This window comes from Mus caroli, chromosome 1 (assembly GCF_900094665.2).
Source record: "Mus caroli chromosome 1, CAROLI_EIJ_v1.1, whole genome shotgun sequence".
NCBI lineage: Eukaryota > Metazoa > Chordata > Mammalia > Rodentia > Muridae > Mus > Mus caroli.
In genome coordinates this window covers 32,511,719-32,532,885 of record NC_034570.1, presented here as the reverse complement: position 1 = coordinate 32,532,885, position 21,167 = coordinate 32,511,719, and the positions used below count along the sequence as shown (strand labels likewise).

At 43.3% G+C, this 21,167-nt stretch overlaps 2 protein-coding genes across 6 annotated transcripts; one reads left to right on the top strand and one right to left on the bottom strand.

The window, feature by feature from the left end:
• Positions 1-230: 230 nt before the first annotated feature.
• Mrpl30 (mitochondrial ribosomal protein L30) lies at positions 231-8,160 on the bottom strand. 4 transcript variants are annotated; one of them, XM_021167632.2, is made up of 6 exons: positions 8,056-8,158; positions 5,616-5,696; positions 4,624-4,700; positions 3,228-3,308; positions 730-876; positions 231-506 (listed from the first exon to the last, which is right to left on the bottom strand). In XM_021167632.2, the coding sequence occupies exons 3-6, from the start codon at positions 4,672-4,674 to the stop codon at positions 303-305; spliced, it is 483 nt and encodes a 160-aa protein (XP_021023291.1). In that variant the 5' UTR covers positions 4,675-4,700; positions 5,616-5,696; positions 8,056-8,158; the 3' UTR covers positions 231-302. The 4 variants fall into 4 exon arrangements, with proteins under 4 accessions (XP_021023291.1, XP_021023299.1, XP_021023307.1 ...); XM_021167640.2 differs by lacking the exon at positions 8,056-8,158 and adding an exon at positions 7,943-8,049; XM_021167648.2 differs by lacking the exon at positions 5,616-5,696 and having other exon boundaries at positions 8,056-8,160.
• An 83-nt stretch (positions 8,161-8,243) lies between these two features.
• On the top strand, positions 8,244-19,773 carry Mitd1 (microtubule interacting and trafficking domain containing 1). Of its 2 annotated transcripts, none has more exons than XM_021166718.2 (7): positions 8,244-8,490; positions 13,338-13,439; positions 15,849-15,985; positions 16,778-16,864; positions 17,510-17,625; positions 18,960-19,020; positions 19,217-19,770. In XM_021166718.2, the coding sequence occupies exons 1-7, from the start codon at positions 8,340-8,342 to the stop codon at positions 19,310-19,312; spliced, it is 750 nt and encodes a 249-aa protein (XP_021022377.1). In that variant the 5' UTR covers positions 8,244-8,339; the 3' UTR covers positions 19,313-19,770. The 2 variants fall into 2 exon arrangements, with proteins under 2 accessions (XP_021022377.1, XP_021022387.1); XM_021166728.2 differs by having other exon boundaries at positions 8,284-8,490; positions 16,778-16,828; positions 19,217-19,773.
• The last annotated feature ends 1,394 nt before the right edge of the window (positions 19,774-21,167 follow it).

Here is a 21,167-nt window from a genome sequence, read left to right as displayed (position 1 = left end):
TATTTGGTTACAACACAAGACTGACTACTACATAGTCTCTCACGTCTATAGAGTTCAATAAGAAAGCAGTTGAAGAAGATAACAGTTTCTGCAAGGAGACAATGATGTGTTAGGGGCCTAATGGTAGATATCTGAATAACGCTGTTATTGCCCACTGTGGAGTAAAATCCTCAAGGGACAAAGGGAGAGAACTGAATGAAGTGATAGCATCAGGACTCCATCAGCGGAGATGACTGGATTAACATACACTTTAATGAGAACGGTTTCCTTAGTAAGAGCATCTGTGAGCTGAAGCTGTGGCATCAGGACTTCGCTTCCTGCTCCACAGGCTTCAGATGCCACTGCACGACCAACTCCCCAGTGCTCTTGAGGCACGTGCTGGACATGGTCTCTTCTGTGGGAAGTCCCTGTGGCAGCTTCAGGGGCTGGATGCGTATCAAGTGTTTAACCACTTTCAGCTTTGCATTCACCGATGGGATGTTCTTGTGAATTTGAGGGCTGTGTGCCTAGGAACAAGAGCAGCAATATCACAGATCAATTCAAAAGGCAGTGGTACCATTTCAGGAAAACATCACATTGAAGGACCATGTTTTGTATGCTAACTTATAAACAGGGCACACTAAGTGACATATTTAAACATAAGAGGTAGCAAATGCACACAGTGTGGGTTTTAAAGTATGAGCCTGCAGCCGATGAGACTCTGAGGTGGTGATCAGGATCGCTGCATACCTTCTGTAGTCCGAGCATCTTGATGGTATCTTTTTCCCAGTATGGACGCCTCTTTGTACTTCTTATTCTTGTGACAATGTGCAGTTTATGAGGGTTCTGGGGATCCCCACCGTACTTTTCATGATCTTCAGGTTTAGGCTGAAACACCTAGAAAAGGAGAATTGTGACTGGTAACTCTCCCAACTTACAGTTCTATATATTGCCTATGCCTTAAAAAATGGACAAAAGTGTACAAAAGTTTGTGATGATCCCGCCCATAATCTTTCTGTTATCCTTAACCTCGGCCTAAGCAGTTTAGAGTCTGAGAATTACATACTTTAGCTTCAGGCTTTTACGACAGGACAGCTAACCAGCATGGCTATTGTAAACAATCTGCCCAGAGCTGAAATTCTAAAATTGACGTTATGTGGTAAATTTTGCCCTCTGTATTCTATCACTTCTTCAGGTGATACTGGAGAGATGGCTCAGCAGCTAGGACAATTGCTGCTTTAGTGGAGGACCTGGGCTCAGTTCCCAGCCCCAAATGGTGTTCACAGCCATTCACACTCTAGTTCCCGGGACCTGCTGCTGTCTTCTGACTTCCTTGGGTACTCACATGATACACATACATACAGGCAGCCAAAGCACTTATACACATAAAATAAAATTTTAAATATCTGAAAATAAAGTAAATAAAAATATAGTAGGGGAGGAAACCTGTACAAAAACATTGCCATCCAACAAAATGACCTCTCCAGCAGCTTGACCAGGTTAAATGGCCTTTTTTTTTTTTTTTTTTTTAAGATTTACTTATTTATTTTATGTATGTGAGTATACTGTAGCTGTACAGATGGTTGTGAGCCTTCATGTGGTTGCTGGGAATTAATTTTTAGGACCTCTGCTCACTCTGGTCACTCCTGCTCACTTGGTCCCTGCTTGTTCTGGCCCAAAGATTTATTATTATATAGAGAAGTACACTGTAGTTGTCTTCAGACACACCAGAAGAGGGCGTCAGATCTCATTACAGGTGGTTGTGAGCCACCATGTGGTTGCTGGGATTTGAACTCATGACCTTCAGAAGAGCAGTCAGTGCTCTTACCCACTGAGTCATCTCACCAGCCCAAGGCTAAATGGTCTTTGCTGTTTAATTGTACTACCAAATATCTCCCCAACACACCAAAATCTAACAGCCATACACAAGTACACAAGCACTTGTACAGCTTCATTACTGCCCCAAGCTGGAAGCAAGCAGGTAAGCACATAAACAAACTACATAAACCTGCATCATGAACTGTCAACAAGAAAAGAGTTGTAAGAAGCTAATATACAGACTGTACGATTCTAACTATGTGGGATTCTGGGAAAGTTAAAACCAGAAAGTGATTAAAAAGGCTGCTAGGGACTAGAGCCTGAGAGGCGGGACACGGTGACATGTAGGGCAGTGCACAGTTCTGTGTGACACTGCAATAGTGAATATATAATCTTATGCATTCATCAAAACCCACAGGGTATACACAGCATGCAAACTGACCCCGTACATGATGGCCTGCAGTAATGTCCGAGTTGTTTCATCTATGTTAACAGTTGCTTTATATCAATGCAAATGGGAACCTGTGAAGAAGAGAGGAAGCCTCCATGCCTTCTGGTCATGTTCTTCTGTATCATTCAACTGTTTTACTACATAAAGTTCAATTAACTAAGAAGCAAGTGAAACCCAAATAAAATTAAAATGACAACAACAAACTAAAGGAGAGCTTTGCCTGTGTGGTTGATGCAGGAAGTGAGGACAGAGTCACACGGAGAGAGCCTCTACTCACAGTCTTCTCAGGACGATGGTGACAAAGACCACAGTATATAAAGGGAGAACCATGGGCAGAATACACAGGCCAGAAAATTATAGGAGCCCATTCCTATGAAACCCTGTGGGCAGGGAGGTCAGCTTCCTACAGTGCTTCCAAGTCTACACTATATCTGTCTATATGTGCTTCCAAGTCTACACTATATGTGTCTATATGCACTTCAAGTCTACACCATATCTGTCTATATGCACTTTCAAGTCTACACTATATCTGTCTATATGCACTTCAAGTCTGCACTATATCTGTCTATATGTACTTTCATGTCTGCACTATATGTATAAGCACATATGTATATGTACTTCCAAGTCTACACTATGTCTGTCTATATGCACTTCCAAGTCTACACCATATCTAATATATATGCATGTGCAACCTAAGCAAATCTCCACTAGCAGGCTGTGATCTGCCATGAGCAGTGTTTGCTGCTGTGCCTGACGTCTGATGACCCGAGCTCTGCTCCCCAGCAGTACCATGGCAGTGGAGAGAAATGACTACACAATTGCCTTCTAGGCTTCCACACACAAACCAGGGCAAGTGCACACACATCTGTGCAACACAAACACAGACACAATGCAACACACAATGGAATAAATTTGAAAATAACTTATAATTTTATAAAATTGGTATATAAAAATATTTTTAAAAAGAATCAGGCCTTACTTTGTCTGGAATTCTTGATTTGGTAAATTTGTGACGAATCCACTCTGTACCAATGAGAGATTCTACACCTTTCTTCACAGTCTGAAGCAGAAAACATTTGTCATTTAGAACTCCATGTAGGGTGAGAGCCTGTATCCGCCAGCCTTTATGTGACAAGTGTCTGATCTAACATAGTCTACAACAGTCTATCGTGGCTACCTCACTGAATGGTCACATCTCATTAAAGCACTAATGAACAACAAAGCAAAACCACACGCACTTAGACTTCCAGTCTGGGGTTGGCTACTTCCTTCAAGTTTGGAGTAGGCCTAAAGAGTAAGACACTGTCTGTAAACCAACACCACACAAAGCACAGTGAGTGTCCCCAGTCCTAACAGCACCACCAGGCCCAGCTCTCACCTCTTGACTTTACTGCCCAATCCTCCTTTACTCCTGCAGTTGGACACAGGGATTCACTGCAGTCTTTCTCTTCCAGACTTCCCTGAACTACAGAGCTGACCCAACAACTAGAGGGTAAGTCTAGACAGGGTGAGAAAAGGGAAACCTGGTCCTGCTTCCTTTGCTTACAACACTAAGATGTGAGTCACACATCTTCCCAGAGGGTCAATTTCCAAAGTACCAAAAGGGAGACCATACTGAATTCATGAGCCAAATGGAAGTAGCTGACATTTCCATCCCCACAGCCAGGAGGTGTTCTGTATGGAGTCCTAGCATATCTCTGGGTCTGTACTCAGTCTGGTCAATACGTATACACTAGTTATCCCAATGTACTCTCTAAACACTAGGAGGAGATGCTAACACATTTCTTTTCTTCAGGCAATTGCATATCTTCTACTTTTTCTATGTTTATCTGACTGTGATTGAAAATGTATTCTTTTCATAATTGAAGGGTTTCCCCTAAAACTGTAACATTAAAACAGACCAAGGGCAATCAGCAGTAGCCTTTTCATTGGCTTAGTCTACAGGAAAAGGCGTTTTGGGATAGGAAATCTCTAGGGAAAATAGCACATAGAGCAGAAATGAACAAGGGCTGGGTGTAGCTCCGTTAGAGTGTATGCCCAGTGCTCATAAGGCTCTGAGCTCTCACACCACAAATGCAGCAGAACTAAACCAACTAATTTACATCAGAAGGACCTTTTAAAAAGATTAACTTGCTTTTGTGTTTTGTAATTAACAAGAGAGGAAAAAATAAAAAAGCAAGCTCTTAAGCTGAGGATGTAGCCCCCTTGGCACAGTGCTTGCCTGCATGCATCAAGCTGAGTCCAGTCCCCAGCACTGCACAAACCTGGGTACTTGGGAAGTGGAGGCAGGCAGAGCTCAAGGTTATCCTCAGCCACACAGTGAGGTTGAGGTCAGCCCTAGCTGTAAGAGAAAGCCATGGAAAGTTAAAGCTTACCTGCAGTCTGCATGGAGGCCTCTGGAACACGGAGCGCAGAACCCCAGCCATGGGGGTGGGAATTCTCTCTTCAGAGGCTGAGGAGTAGGAAACACACTGCTGGTCAAACACATTGCAGATGGGCACATCTCCCCTTCCGTGTCGGTAAAACCTCAGTAGTCATTATACATTAAACAATCCTATTTTCATCTAGTGAGCTTAGTGTCTGTGTTCATCCCACAAAACTGGGAAATGGAGTTTTCTATCACCCAAAACTTGTCACAACAAGTATAAATAATATTTGATCTTTTTTTTTTGTCAGAGAAATCACAGAAAATGCAAAACTAGATGGTACTGAAGAAATTCTACCTCTTAGAATCAGAACCAAGTGCCCTCTTACTTTACATATGAGGAAAACGACTTCCAGAAAGCAATCACTTCCCCAAGGTATCTAGCCATTAAGAGAGTATGTACAGATAGGCATTGGTGGCACATGCCTCTGACCCTACACTTGGGAAGCCTGGGACAGAAAGAAAAGTCCTCCCTTTCAGACTCCTCATCTCCCCTCAGGAACCCTGCCAACCACTAGGGTTGGCATGTATGTATACATGGGCTCACTTTGTTTGTGAAGAGGACAATTACACCAGCAGCTATGAACACACTTTGTGCTCAGATAGTGACTTTAATAGCACTCGCTTGAAAGGGCTCCTTCAAGAGACAGCTGACAGTCTGCTGCAACCTGAGGATTCAGGCAGTAGGTACTCAGAAATGCAAACCCAAGGGAGCGTATTAAAGGGATACAGACACAACTGAAACAACTCTCAGTGGCCATACTGGAGTGACTATAGTTAAACAAATACACAACAAAGTTTCAGTTTATAACTGGGAGCTACACTGTCATGAATCAGTCCACACTTACATATAAGTAAAGGGACTGGAGAACTGCTCCCAGGAGTGCTGTACAGAACAGCAGGGGTTGCCATTAAGGAGAACAAACTGACACGTAACACTACCTCCACCAGGAGCTCAGGGATTGGCAACACCACTGGTGATCAGAGCGGACAGCATTCCAGCCAGGGCTACATAGTGGGAACCTATCATAAAACAGAACAAAACATTGCTAGCACCTATACTTGATCCCAGGACATGTAATGAGATGACTTCCACCACAAACCCGATACATTTAACTCCACTTAAGAGAAAAACCACCATGGACTGAGGGTTATTGTGTGTGCTAGCTAATTTTATGTTACTTTGCCATAAGCCCTGCTTGAGTTCCTGTCCTGACTTCCTTAGTGATGGACTATGATGTAGAAGAGAGATGTGTCTCTCAAAGGAAAATACACCCTTTCCTCCCCAACTTGCTTCCTTTTTTTGGGTCATGGTGTTTCTTCATAGCAATAGTAACCCTAACTGTGGAAAACACTTCATTAGTACATTTTCAAATATCTCACTTCTGAAAACTGCCAAGGTCATCACAACTAGAAACCCGAGAAACTGGCCAAGAACCCAAGAGCTACACAATCATCATTATATACAATACACACCACATTGGTGTCTGAGTTGGATCCTGGAATATAATAGGACATGGACCCCCAGCAAAGCTAAAGAAATCTGTCTTAATAAAGCAAATGACGTTAATAATGTACCAATTTGGTTCAGCGGCTGCACTGAGCACCCTACCCTAATATTTGATGATAAAGGCAGAAACTGAGCAGGGAAGGTACAGGTCCCTGTACTAAGCTTCACTCACCACTTCTCTTGAAATCTAAAATTGCCTAAAACTAAAAGCTCATTTATTAAAAAATAAATAAAAAAAATTAAAGCTGGAACTAGGAATATGTTTCAGAGGTACAACGCTTACCTGGCATGCATGAGTTTCTGCGTTCAACACCTAGTTGAAGCTGGAGGTCTTCTCCCTATTTTGGCTCAAACCTTCTCTTGTCAACAGGTCTACCTGGATCACGCTGTTTCAGTCCTGGATGAGGACTACCTCCACCAAACAGCTTAACATTCGCAGCCACAGCCCTGCCAGCACTTCTGCCCCTTGCCTTACTTGAGTACTCATGTTCTATTGTACTTTGCTGGTTTACCATTTAGTGGTTATCTCCACTCTGTACACGGGACAGTGCCAGAAGACAAGGACTTTATATTTTGGTTTGGATCTGCTCAAGTCATAGATGTGTCTCTCAAAGCAGCTTCGGCACTCAAGATTCTCTGCTGAAGTTTAACTTCAGATATAAGCAGGCAGCACCATCAAAACTGCTTTTTGTTGTTGTTGTTTTTCCTTTTGGTGAGGGAAGGTACTGGGGACTGAACCCATAGCCTTGCATACAGAATATAAGTGCTCTGAGCTGCAACTCATTTCAATACAGTAGGCATTATTCTTATGTGCGTAGCTTTTGGACCTTGAAGCAATTATACTGCCATCTACTGTACAACAACTTTCCTCTGTACTGTTGCAAATACCAGAAAAATGGGGCTGGAGACATGGCTCAGCCATTATGAGCACTGGCTGCTCTTCCAGAGGTCCCACATTTAATTCCCGGTGACCACCTGGAAGCTTACAAATGTTTTTTTTAACTCTATCTAGTTGCAGGGTATCTGACTATCTTCTGGCCTCCATGGGCACTTCATGCACATGGTGTAGATATGACAGGCAAAACACCCATACACATAAAAATAAACTGAAAAATACCATTTATCACATGGGATATATAACCTATTTCTATTTTCTAATATGTTAATATATGAGTATACACAGAAAAACAGAAGGCTGCCAAAACCATTTTTCTTCTCCCTCACCCCGAAAGGTTTGCTGGAGTTTTGCTATTGTTTTGCCTTTTTACAATGGCTATGCACGTAAACAGCTCTTTACCCCTAAACTACAACACCAGCTCGTAAGTGGTTCTTTAATTAATTTCTCTTTCTAAAGGGACAAGGTATATATCTATAACGAGGAGTGAACATTTCTGAAAATATAGAACCCAGAATTTCCCGTGCAATCAACCGAGTTCTCTGAAATCAACAAATGTCTCTCTTCCTCGAATTCCCAGGACGTAAAGGTAGTAGGCAGCCGTCATAACGGCCTCTCAGCCACAAAAAGCAGCTGCTTTAACAGGTGACAATCACAGCGGCCTGCAAAATCACTGTCTTTAATAAACAGCAACTCCAAAAACTCAGCACTCTAAAATCGCAACATCTTAAAATTAATCAAGTTTTGCCTTCTTTAAAAAAATAAATAAATTTCACTGACGCTTGGATGGCTCGGACCTAGATCTACACTAGTGAGACTCTCAGAGACACGCGCGTCGCAGCACAACTCGAATAAAGTGACAACCTGGCTGCTTTCAGAAGATCAAGAAATGGGTCTGCGGGACCTCCAACTCGAAACAGAAAGAAAGTCAGTTCGTAACTGCAGAGAGAGCCTCCAGCTCCCACGACCGCACTCACCGGCGACCGCTGTATCCACTCGGAACGTCCCCGCAGCCGGAAGGAGAGGAACAGAGGCAGGTGGACCGAGTGCAACATTCAAACCACGCCGTTGCCGTCACAGACCGTAAGGTTCTTTGGTTCCGGGAAAGTTTTTTTTTTTTTTTTTTTTTTTTTGTCCCGGCCCATTCACAACGCGCCATAGAAGACAGCGCAGGCGCAGTGGCGTCACTTGTGCGCTTCCTGGAAGCGCAGTGGGTCAAGGTCTTGGAATTTGCTGGCGGAGCCCTGGAGTTGTCACAGTGATGGCTAAGTCCAGCCTGGGACAGGATTCCGATAGCACTGCGGCGGTGGCGGTACTAAAGCGGGCAGTAGAGCTGGATGCAGAGTCCCGGTACCAGCAGGCTCTGGTGTGTTACCAGGAGGGGATTGACATGCTCTTGCAGGTTCTGAAAGGTGAGCGAGTTTCGGTTTCCGCTCTGTCTGGGACTGAGCGGAAACTTAAGAAAACGAAACTTACTAACTACCAGGAAGCATTCAAATTCAGGAGTTATATTCTGATAATCTGCAGGACAACGGAGGTGGTGGCCTTTGCAATAGACCGATGTTATCGCTAAGGACCATAGGTCACTATTCTGAAACGTAAGAGGCATAACCAAATATAAGCTATGAGGCTTGATAGGTCTTGCGTTTGAATCAATTTTATTCTTCGCTGTTGTCAGTTTGTGACATGATTTTTCTCCTCCCTCTGGCTCACCTTCCTGCCCTCACCCCAACTATGATCCATTGAGTTTCACTAGGGTGGAAGTTTGTTTACAGGGCTATGTGCACGTTACCAGCGACTACAGCACTGAATAAATTGTCTCTCCCTCCTCCATCAATGATTATATATATTCATTCTCAAGATGGGGGTGCATTCCACAGCCATTTATTCTATGTGCAGTCTCTGCAGTCACTACCCGGTACTGGTGGAAGAGGCTTCTCTGACCATGTGGACTACAGCACTGCTCTATGGGCATAAACATAATGAGGTAGAGGGCAGTTTGACAGATACATCATGTTGATTTAATAAAACTACAGCAGTAGTAGTACGGCCCCTAGGACCTAGGACCGTCACAGTCTTGATTTTTAGTTAGGTATAAAGTACCAAATGAGAGTCCCTCTTGTCAAGCAGACTTCACATCCAATCAGAAAGCAGTTGGGTACCACGTTTACCACGATTGCGCCAATGGGCTCATCTTGCCCAGCTGGTTGGTTTTAACAGAGGGAGTGGCTGAGTAAGACATTTCTCCCCCAGCAGCTTGAGTAGCACCATCCAACACCATGGGACTATCCAACAAGGAGGACGCTTTCAACCAGCTCCAGTTTGTTCTCTCTCTGACATCCCAGCAACAGAAACCCTAACTAGGACAGCAAGCTAATACAAAAAAAAAAGGGTGGGGGGAGTTTAAATTTTAAGTGGAGGTATTCTCTGTGGATAGATAAAGCTGCTCCCAGAAACACAACTTACTAAACAAATAAATAGGAAAAATAAATAAATAGATAGATAGATAGATAGACCCCAGTGCTGAGAGTGGGCTAGACATGTGGCGTCTTTAGCAATAGGGTCTTATGAACGAGTTTTGATGGACATCCAAAAGCAGGGGCAATCCTGTATTGTTTGGGGGGAACTCACAGCTAGCCCACTCTCAGCACTGGGGTCTATCTATCTATCTATCTATTTATTTATTTTTCCTATTTATTTGTTTAGTAAGTTGTGTTTCTGGGAGCAGCTTTATCTATCCACAGAGAATACCTCCACTTAAAATTTAAACTCCCCCCACCCTTTTTTTTTTGTATTAGCTTGCTGTCCTAGTTAGGGTTTCTGTTGCTGGGATGAAACACCATGACCAAAAATAACCTGGGGAGGAAAGGGTTTATTTACTTCCACATTGTAGTCCATCACTGAAGGAAGTCAGGACAGGAACTCAAACAGGGCTGAAACCTGGAGGCAGGAGCTGATGCAGAGGCCATGGAGGAGTGCTGCTTGCTGGCTGGCTTGTTCATCATGGCTTGCTCAGCCTGCTCTCTTATAGAACCCAGGACCACCAGCCCGGGGGTGGTGGCTCCATTCACAATGGGCTAGGCCCTTCTCCATCAATCACCAATAAAGAAAATGCCCTACAAGTTTGCCAGAGGCCAAACCTGTGGAGGCACCCCTCCTCAGAGTTTCTCTGTGTAGCCGTAGCTATCCAAACTCTTTCTGTAGACCGGGTAGCCTTGAACTCATAGATCTGTCTCCTAAGTGCTGAGATTAAAAAGACATGTGTCATAACGCTCAGCTAGGCATTTTCTTAATTGAGGTCCCCTCCTCCTCTGAGATGACTTAGGCTTATGTCAAGTTGACATAAAACTATCCAGCACTTACCAAATATCAGTACTGTCAGTGTTAGCTAGTGCTCTCCTCCCCAGGCATGGCAGCTAGTTTTATGTCAAGTTGACCCAAGCTAGATTTACCTGAAAGGTGGGAAACTCAATTGAGAAAATGCCCCCGTAAGGTCTATGATTAGCAAAAAAAAAAAAAAAAAAAAAAAAAAAGGCCACAGTGTATATCTCTGGAGGTGAGAGAACAATTTGGCAGAGTCACTTCTCATTGTCATTTATGTCTCAGGGATGGAATTCAGGATTTCAGAGTTAGTGGCAAGCACCTTAACCTGGTCTTAGTTAGGGTTTTACTGCTGCAAACAGACACCATGACCAAGGCAGCTCTTATAAAAAACAACATTTAATTGGGGCTGTCTTATAGGTTCAGAGGTTCAGTTTATTATAATCAAGGTGGGAGCAGGGCAGCATCCAGGCAGGCATGGTGCTGGAGGATCTGAGAGTTCTACATCTTCATCTGAAGGCTGCTAGTGGAAGACTGGCTTCCAGACAGCTAGGACTAGGGTATTAAAGCCCACTCCCACAGTGACATACCCACTCCAACAAGGTCACGCCTACCCCAACAAGGGCACACCTCCAAATAGTGCCATTCCCTGGGCCAAGCTTATACAAACCATCACACCTGCCATACTATCTTGCTGGCCCCTGTATTGTGCTTCTGTAACAGCTGTTTGTGGGAGATAACTGGCAATAGGGGAACTGTATCAATCCCTTGCAGTGGCCGGCACCTCAGTGACCCTTCTCCACTCAGAGGCTCTGTGCTTCTTAATGTTGTCACACAGGACACACGCAGCCTCCTGTTTATGAACCTTTGAAGGAGGGGGTACACTCAAACCGTATCCAAGAGAAGAGAGGAGATGTTCATTGTGCACAGGAAATACACAAAGGATGAAGCCAGTAATGAATGAGAATGATTATACCTAAAGCATTGTGGGTGAGGAAGGAGGAAGAAAGGAAGGAGGAGAATCAAGAATGACTGACAGCATTCTGAGCTCCTCAGCTGAAGAGCGTGAGGAGGAGGGAGATACAGCTCTGGGGATATCTCAGTTGGCTGAATGTTTATATAGCCTGCACAGAGCCTTGGGTTTCATTCTCAGGACTATACAAAACTGGGCATGGTGTTGGACAGTTGGACACCCGTAATCCCAGCGCTTGGGAGGTCAGAGGTTCAAGGTCACTCTTGGCTACTTTTCTAATTTGAAGCTATGCTGGGCTACATAACATCCTGTCTTAAGGGAAGGGGAAAAAAACAGGAAGAAGGGCAAAAAAGCCAACTCTAGTAGCATGCAAGTATTGTATGCTGGCTGGTAATTTTTTTTCTCGCACAGGTTAAGGGGTAGGAAACCTGAAACTTCCTTAAGTGTACCCTACAATTAAGTGAAGAAAATATTTCTAAGTTATAAGGAAGGGAACAGGGAAGGCTGGAATGAACTTTACTGGGTCAAAGTTGTCAGCATAACTCATGCTTTAAAATGCACATACAGTTAGATAGAGACAGAAATACTTTATAAAGTGTGCAAGCCACATGGACTTCTAGCTGGCTGGCTGAGAGAGCCTAGAAGCCATGGTAAGATTGTCTTCTATAAAACTACTATAAAAAGACACAGGTTTCTGAAAAATGGTTGGTCGCACAAGGATGGAACAAGAAATTCAAAGATGAGTTTAAAACATGTCACATCAAAAGTAAGGGAGTGCCAGGCCTGCTGGCACAGCCTGTAATCCCATTCTGTCTCTATCTGGCTGCATGTGGAGCCTGAGGTGGACAGGCACAAGTTTGAGGCCAGCACAGGCTAAGCAGTTCCGGTCCAGTCTGGGATACATAGGGTGATCCTGTCTTGAAACAACAACTACCTTGCAAAACGTAAGAGTGAGAAAGAATTCAAAAGGGAACAGACCATGTTGAAAGAAGTACTGTAGCTCTGGATTGCACACTACAGCTTAAGACCAATACCCACCACACTTCAGCAGGTGGAACGTGAGGGTTACAAGGTTCTCTCCTACAGAGGGGTAGGTAGTGATGACTAGAGAAATTTAAACTAACCCTTGTTATAATCAGTGGCAAAACACACATGCATAAATCCACCAAGAAGGGCATTTGGCTTCTCTAATATTTTTGTTCCAAGTGCATAAATTCACTTTGTTCATGAGAAGATAGCAAACAACTCAAACTAACACGCATTCTGCAACTAAGATTTGTAGAAGGGTTCACGCCTAGCTTATCTGCTCGCTTTACCTTGGATATGTAGTTCAAATTAATTCAGAGTCCTGGGGATCTTGTTCAATGATAGCTCATGTTACCCATTTATAGTGTTATCATGAGCATCCATTAGGCTCTGGGTTCAATCCCTGATACCACACACATACACACATACACACACACAAATCAACACGAGATGTTTAAAAACAAATTAGGAAACTATGAACAATGTCAAAGGAAGAAGGGAACCAGATGTGGTTGGGGGTTGGTCAGGATAACCTTTATTGATGATGTATTGTGTAATAGGGCAGGGTAAGCTTTATTGATAATGTATTGTGAAAAATAACTTGCCGTTTTGTGTGGGTTGGTTTTTGTTTTTTTGTTTTTTGGTGGCTGGGAAAATGATTGAACATTAACTATAATGTGGAGGCCTAAAAGAAAAGCTGGCTCTTGATAAAATGATAGCTTAACTATCTAGACTTTCCAAGGTGTGGATAATCAGGAAGAGATGAGCAGTGTTGAAGCAGTGCTCCTAGCCTGAGCTGTTTCATGTCCTCCAGCACACTGAATCTGAGCACATTGTAAACGGTAGGGAGTTTGTAGAAAACCTGACAAATTGCTGAACTAAATAGAAAAGCTATTCTGAAACTTGAGAAAAATTCCTGTTCTTTTTTCCTATTCATAGGCACCAAAGAGTCCAGTAAAAGATGTGTTCTCAGAACGAAAATCTCCGGCTACATGGATAGAGCAGAAAATATAAAGAAATACTTAGATCAAGAAAAAGAAGGTAAAAGGCTCTTTTTTGCCACATGACTTGGGGTGGGGCTTAGCGTTGGGGTGGGACTTAGAGTTGGGGGTGGGGCTTAGAGTTGGGGTGCCTCTTGAGGCCCTGGGTTCAAAGATACTGCCTGTTGGAGCTTGATGTTGTCTTGGCAACTTCACTAGTACCTGGGTGCTTTGTGGGATTGCTGTTTCCTTACCACTCGTACAGACGCTGTTCTTAACAGTGTCTGGGTTTCATTCTGGGACTTGGGGATTCGGTCATCCTTTGAGCACGTGAGGAAAACTTGGCCATTTTAAAGGTATCTGTAGATCGCTCAGAAGTGTATGAATGGACCTCAGTTTAAGAATATTGCAGAAGAGTTCTAAATGTGGATTCTGGATCTGTTTACTTTTATGAAAAAAATGAACATCGTTAGAATAGCTAAGGGAACTCCAGTGGCTTCTTGTGAATCAAAGCATTTCGAGAGTTATATATTCTTAGTGATTAGAGGTGAGGTCGGTATTCCTCTGGACCTGCTATGAGTTCCCTGCTCATAAGCATCTGTGTAAGTGGGCGTGGCCGACAGCTCATGAGCATCTGTGTAAGTGGGCGTGGCCACCTTCTGACTTTACACATGGCTATTGCTCATTCAGAGATACCCCACTCCTGGGTGAGAAAAGCCCACTTGGTGCTGGCAGACACACGGACACATCTGCAACTCTGCTAGCATGGGTTGTTTTTGTCTTTCATTTTACACAGTCTCCTAAGAACTTCAGTTCACATAGTGTGAACCACTAAAAGTCTGCTTAAAACAGTAGCACGTTCAGCATGTGCAATGCCCTGGATTCAATCCCCAGCACCAAAGGCAAGCAGACCAACAAGCAAGGAAACAAAAAAACCTTAAAACCAAAACAAACCAACAAACAGATAAGTAAGTAAATAAATAAAAATACAGCGAGGCTGTGGTGTATACACCTGTAGTCTCAGCACGTGGGAGGTGGAGGAAAGGGATTAGGGATCCAAGGTCACCCTCAGCTACATAAGGAGTTTGTGGCCAGCCTGGGCTACATTTGACCCTGTCTTCAAAACAAAGTCTTAAAAAGACGCTCTTCCAGCACTAGCATCTGTTTCTAATCTCCCCGGCACTGTTTATGTTTAACGCTCATGTTAGCCATGAGAGTGTGAGATATGAAGTGGCCAGCTGGAAGGAAGGTGGATATGACTGGATACGTCCTGTTCTGCCCACTGTGACAGGGTCTAAACCACACCTTGATACAGTCAGTTCTTGTATTAGTTAGGGTTTCCATTGCTGTGAACAGACACCATGACCAAGGCAACTCTTTAATTGACAACATTTAATTGGGGCTGGCTTACAGGTTCAGAGATTCAGTCGATTATCGTCAAGGTGGGAGCAGGGCAGCATCCAGGCAGGCATGGTGCAGGAGGAGCTGAGAGTTCTAAAGGGGATCAGGAAAAGGCTGGCATCTTCTGGCAGCTACGAGGAAGGTCTCAAAATCCACCACCACAGTGACACACCTACTCCAACAAGGCCACACCTCCAAATAGTGCCTCTCCCTGGACCAAGCATATGCAAACCAGCACAATCCTCTTTCTTCCTTTTTTTTTTTTTTTTTTCTTTTTAGTTTGGTTTTCCCAGACAGGGTTTCTCTGTGCAGCTCAGGCTGTCCTGGAACTCACTCTGTAGATCAGGCTTGAGCTCAGAGATTCACTTGCCTCTGCTTCCTGAGTGCTGGGATTAAAGGTCTGGACCACTGCTGCCTGACTCTTTTGAAAGCTTTTTCAAGTAACCCCTTGTGGGCTGGAGAGATGGCGCAGCAGGGAAGCCCAGGTTCAGTTCCCAGCACCCACATAGGAGCTCACAACCATGTTTCACTCTGAATCCGGAGAATCTAAGGCTGTGCTCTGACTTACGCAGGACTGCATGTATGTGGTGCAGATGCATACATGCAGGCAAGGCATTTATAGGCACAAGGTAGATAATTTTTTTAAAAATTTAAACAAGAAAAAATTTTAATTTCAAGAAAAAAATTTAAATTTAAAAAAGGATGGAGCCCTTTCTTAGCGTCTGCGAAGGCAGGAATCGCCTTTGGAATAGTATTTCGTCTTCTTTCCCTATGGGTATGAAACATTTTGCAGTGTGCAGCCTAGTGTAGGCATGTGATAGCTTTTGAGTCAGTAAGTTTGAAAGATTGTAACTTATCCTGATTGTCCCCTGTGTGCCACATAACTGTGTATAAAGAAAGTGCTCAGAGGCACTGGTGAGGTGGTCCCGTGGGTAGAACCACCTGCCAACAAATGTAAAGACCAGAGTCCAATCCCTGGGGACCCACAAACATCCCCACACACAAAAGATTAGAGATGTAACTTTTTAAAGTGGTCCCTGGTTACGTTACTGTAGCTTGTGTTTTGCAGATGGAAAATATCACAAGCAAATTAAAATAGAAGAGAATGCAACTGGCTTCAGTTACGAGTCACTCTTTAGAGAATACCTACACGAGACAGTTACAGAAGTTTGGATAGAAGACCCTTATATTAGACAAACTCATCAGGTAAGTGTACTAAAATATAATGAAATGTGACTTTAAATGTACAGTCAGCTACCTGTGTTTATGGGTTTCCTACCCACGGATTCAGTAGAGGATCAGAAATATAGGTAAAAATTCCATCTGTACTGAACATATACAAACATGACAAGATAAGGGTAACGAATGGTGTTTACATTGTGTTAGGTATCATGTAGTCTAGAGGCAATTTAAAGGGCCCAGGAGGAGGTGTGTGGGTTTTGGGATGATACTATATTGCTTAAAATAAGGGACAGAACCATTTGTGGCTATCTTAGTATCTGGCTAGGGAAGGGTATCCTAGAATCAGTTCTCTTAAATAGTTTTGTTAGACATTGGTGTTTCCTTCAGGATACAGTGCTTATAAAGTACAGTGTTTTATTTTGATCCCTGTGCACAGTACCCAATAATTTGCTGTAGAAGCTTAAATTTAAAACTTCCATGTAGCTTGCTATATTTGGGTCCATCATGTGTTTCCCTGTGGAACAGCGCTCCACCTTTACTTGAATTATTTTAATCCACCTCTTTGGTGGTGAGCCCTGAAGAAGCACCACCAGATGGGGGAACTCCTCCACCAGGGAGGCCCCCAGGCATTCCTCCAGGCGTGCCAACAGCTCTGCTACAGCTTGGTAACTGCAGGCTTTCTCTAGTTCTCTCTGCTGGCGTTCAGATTGCTTGCTTCTCTGCAGCCTGGTTCTGATCCGGCTGGCTGAGGATTACAGACTCAGTTCTTGCCGGAGCACTGTGAAGCTAGTACTAATCCGCCCTAATGCCTTTCAGCTCTATAACTTCCTTCGGTTTTGTGAGATGCTGATTAAGAAGCCGTGTAAAGTAAGAACCATTCACCTTCTCACCTCTGGGTATGAAGTAGGTATCTGAAATGCCTCATTCTTTCTTAACTTACTGCATCCGTTACATGTGACCTGATCGTGCACTGTGTGCCAAGCATAGACTGTCTTAAGAAAAAAAGCTATTGATTTGAGAGTGTTGACCTCGTATTCAGCCATTTTGCTGAGCTCTTTGAATTTGAGTTTGTCAGTGTGGTCTCAGTGACCCTGCAGTCTGCACCAGTGACTGTTCTGTCCTTTACTCCATGTGCTGGGGTTAGACTGTGGCTGTGTCTTTCTTGATTTTGACTTGAGTAGAAGTGTATCTGAAGAATTATACTTTCCAGGGTTAGTCTAAGCAGTAGGCTGTCTCACACGGATAACTGAGCATCCTTGCTAGGATACATTTTAAGAAGCTGAGCATGGCGTCATGTGCCTGTGCTCTTAGCAACAGGGAGGCGGAGGTAGGAGGGAGTTGTGTGATATTCTCAATTGTTTATATAAAAACAATACAAAAAGAAGAGAATTACCCAACCAACAGTTGCTTCTTTGAGATAGCAATATTGAAATTGATATAAATCTTTTCAGTTTAATCTCTCTGTAGATCTATTTATTTATTGTATAGCTCATGGATAGTTTAACTTAATAACAGAGGCAGTAAATTATGTTTTCATGCTATCAATAGGGTTTGGGGAACACACAGCAAAGTAGTGGCCTGGAAGAAATAAAGCAGTCCCTCGGGAGTCACGGAGTGGCGTTGGAAATAAACTACTCTTCATCGATACATGACCGAGAAATTAGGTTAGTGTATAAGGTTTTACTGTTTTTAAAGCTGAGATATACTTTAAAAATTCTAATGTAATATAATTAAATACATGTATTTAAATATCCAAATCAAGCTCAAATTTAGTAATTGTACATTGGACACAAACAAACAAATAAACCAACTTGGTTTACCTCTTAGAGTGCATTAATTCTTAGTCAAGTAATATTTACAGGTTCTATGTCATGTGGGAGGGAGTTCTGAGTTCTGTGCAGACCATAGCCACTGTTATGTTAGGAGATAATTCCTTTCCTACTGAAATTAGTTTACCTGGTGTGGCTTTGGTGGTATGTTCTAGTAGTGTACTGTCGATGAGAGGATGCATGCAGAGTTTCTTAGTGACCCTTCCTTCCCTATAGCATAGTAGATTTCATATGCTACTGCAAAGCGACCCTGTTTCTAATAAAAAGTAAGTCAGAAGCTAAATATGTAAATTGGATGGCAATGTTGCTGTTGTTGAAGCAGAGGTCAGTGTCTGGGCTGCCCTTGGGATCCCGATCTGCATCTCTGTTCTGCATAGTGGCACTGTGGTAGTCAGGGTTCTCTTGAAGGACTATGTATATGTATATGTAAAGGGGATTTGTTAGAGTGGCTTACTGGCTGTGGTCCCGCTAGTCCAACAATGGCTGTTTACCAACCGAAGGTTCAAGAACCCAGAGTTGTTCAGCCCATGAGGCTTGAAGTCTCAGCTGGTCTTCAGTATACACTGGAATCCTGAAGAAGTAAGTAGGTTTGAGTGTTAGTGGCTGAGTAGACTGACTAGCAAGGTGAGAGCAAGCAGATAAATAAAGCAGGCTTCCTTCTTCCAGATTAAAGGCAGATCTTCCTGCCTCAAAAGATTGTGATAAGAAATTGGTCTTCGCACGTCAAATCGTTTAAAGAAAAAAAAAATCCCTTACAGGTATTTGAGCTTTCGTTAGTTTTAGATGTTATCAAGTTGAACACCAGAATAGCCCTCACAGGCACCTTTGAAACGTCACCACACTCTTCCTGAAAGCACTTTGCAAACCACTTGTTATCAGAGAAGAGCTTGGGCAAGCTGAAATTCAAAAGTGGCTTTCCATTTACTAGTCGAGTTCTTTCTCCCCTAACCAGGTTAGCAGATGGTGTCCAGTGCTCTAACAAGGTTAGCAGATGGAGTTCAGTGCCCCTCTTGTTTTTCTTAGACGAAACTCTGGACTAACCCCAGTTTTATTCCACTCATGCTTTACTTCATTTAGGGGGAGATCTTGTTGATTCTTAACCAACTCTGCCTTTAAAAACTGTCTGACTCAGATGGCTTGAATATAATACTATGCACTCACTTCAACAGGTTCAACAATGGATGGATGATTAAAATCGGAAGGGGCCTTGATTATTTCAAGAAACCACAGGTAGGCTATGACTGTATGATTCTGTGTGAGCACTGTTTCCGATATGACTTTATGACGACGTGTGAGCACTGTTTTCTTACTTGTTCTGATGGGCTCCTGGGCTCTTAGCCTCTAGAGAGGCTGGCCCTCTAGACAGAACATCACGTTTGACTTTCTGTGTGAGTTGCTTTTAACAGTACTCTTCTTTTCTTTGCAGGGTCGTTTTTCTCTTGGATATTGTGATTTAGACCTGAGACCGTGTCATGAAACAACAGTGGACATATTTCACAACAAGCACACAAAAAAAATATGATGTGTAATGACCTAAGTATACGTCTCTGCTGTAGGTGACCTCAGCCCATTTTCTGTTGCTAGAACTGAATACTACACACTGGATAATGTGTAAGGATAGAGGTTTGGGCTTTGGCATCTGGAGAGGATCTTCTTCCTTCTGCATCCCACAGGGCATAGTGCAAAACAGATGGAGCAGGCTTGTGAGGCAAAGCCTGACACCTCAGAGATTTCTCCTCTCAACACTGCTGTACTAGGGACCAAGATTCGAACTCATGAACTTCTGGGGGCACATTCAAACCATAGCAAAGCAAATACTGAGTTTGTTTCTCCTTTTTATTTACTCCAAACATATTTTTTATAATGTATGAATTTAACAATAAATGTTTACATTTCTACTAATTTCTGGATCCACTCATCTGTAACTATGCTGTTCAGCAGGTTTACAGTGTTTCCTTTTAAGTCACAGAGTTAACTCAAAGATTTTACCAATTTCTGTTTGCTTGTTGGAAAGTAGCTCAGGAAGTGTTGCACAGCTGTTATGCGGAAAACTGGATGATAGTCTTGTTCCTGGGAGATTCGTGTTCCTAAGTGAGCATCATAGATTCCAGTGCTTGTAAGAGATGTATAGGGCTGGAGAGATGGCTCAGTGGTTAAGAGCACTGACTGCTGCTCTTCCCACAGGTCCTGAGTTCAATTCCCAGCAACCACATGGTGGCTCACAACCATCGGTAATGGGATCTGATGCCCTCTTCTGGTGTGGCTGAAGACAGCTACAGTGTGCTCACATATACATTAAATAAATAAATCTTTGGTGGGAGGGGAGGGATGGGCTGAGGGCCTAATCATGAGAAAAAAAAATGTACACATGGCTGAAGTTGTAGCTCAAACTACAGCACATATCTGGTGTGTGCCAGGTCCTGGCTTCCATCTCTAGCACCACAAAACAAGCAGTCAAGCACAGTAGTTTTAGTTAAAATAGTTAGCCGGAGTTGATGGGGCATGATTGTAATCCAGCACCTGGGAGGTAGAGGCTAGTGGATCCTGAGTTCAGGGTCATTCTAGACTATCTATCGAGCGATCTATCTAAATTGGCTTGAAGCCAATGTGGACTGGGTGATACCCTGCCTCCAAACACAACAAAAAAATGATAGCCTTTGGGAGATGTTTTCTGACTCTCAGATATCCAATGTCACAGAGCTCCATAAAGTCACTTGGCCTGTCTAGTTATCCTCATGTAACTGTCCTGGCAGGACCCAGCGGTACTCTGACAGACTACTTGTCCCCCTCCTGGGGCTATCAGATGCCTGCTGCAATGATGGCCCCAGTACATTGGCATTTCCTTAGGAATCTCGTGCTGGGAGAAGATCTGAAGTGTGGTACCAGCCGGAGGAGAAACTAGTCATCAAGGAAGAAATCCCTTTCACACAGTTCTGACAGTTCAGTCAGTCCACACACGCACACCCGCCCTGACCCAGGAGCCCGAATCCTAGTCGATAAGGAGCCAATGGCACACATTCCCAGCCGTTGCTGCCCTGCTTTGTATTTTGCATGAACAAAAGTTCTTGGAGGAGTTGGCTTTGCATTTCCTCACTGCTCAGGCACGTCAGTGAGGTCACCAAGGTTGGGAGTAACCTTTGTACAGCCTTAGCCCATGGGCACTTTGGTTTTTAAGACTGGGTTTTCACTCTGTAGCAAAGGCTGGTCTCTGGATGGCAGTTTTCCTGCTTCAGCCCTTAAATGCTGACACTCAGGTGTGTGCTATCACAACCAGGTCCTAATGGGCACTCTTTTTTTTTTTTTTTTTTTTTTTTTTTTTTTTTTTTTTTTTTTTTTTTTTTTTTAGACTAAGTGGTTTTATGTGAAGTGTAAAAGCA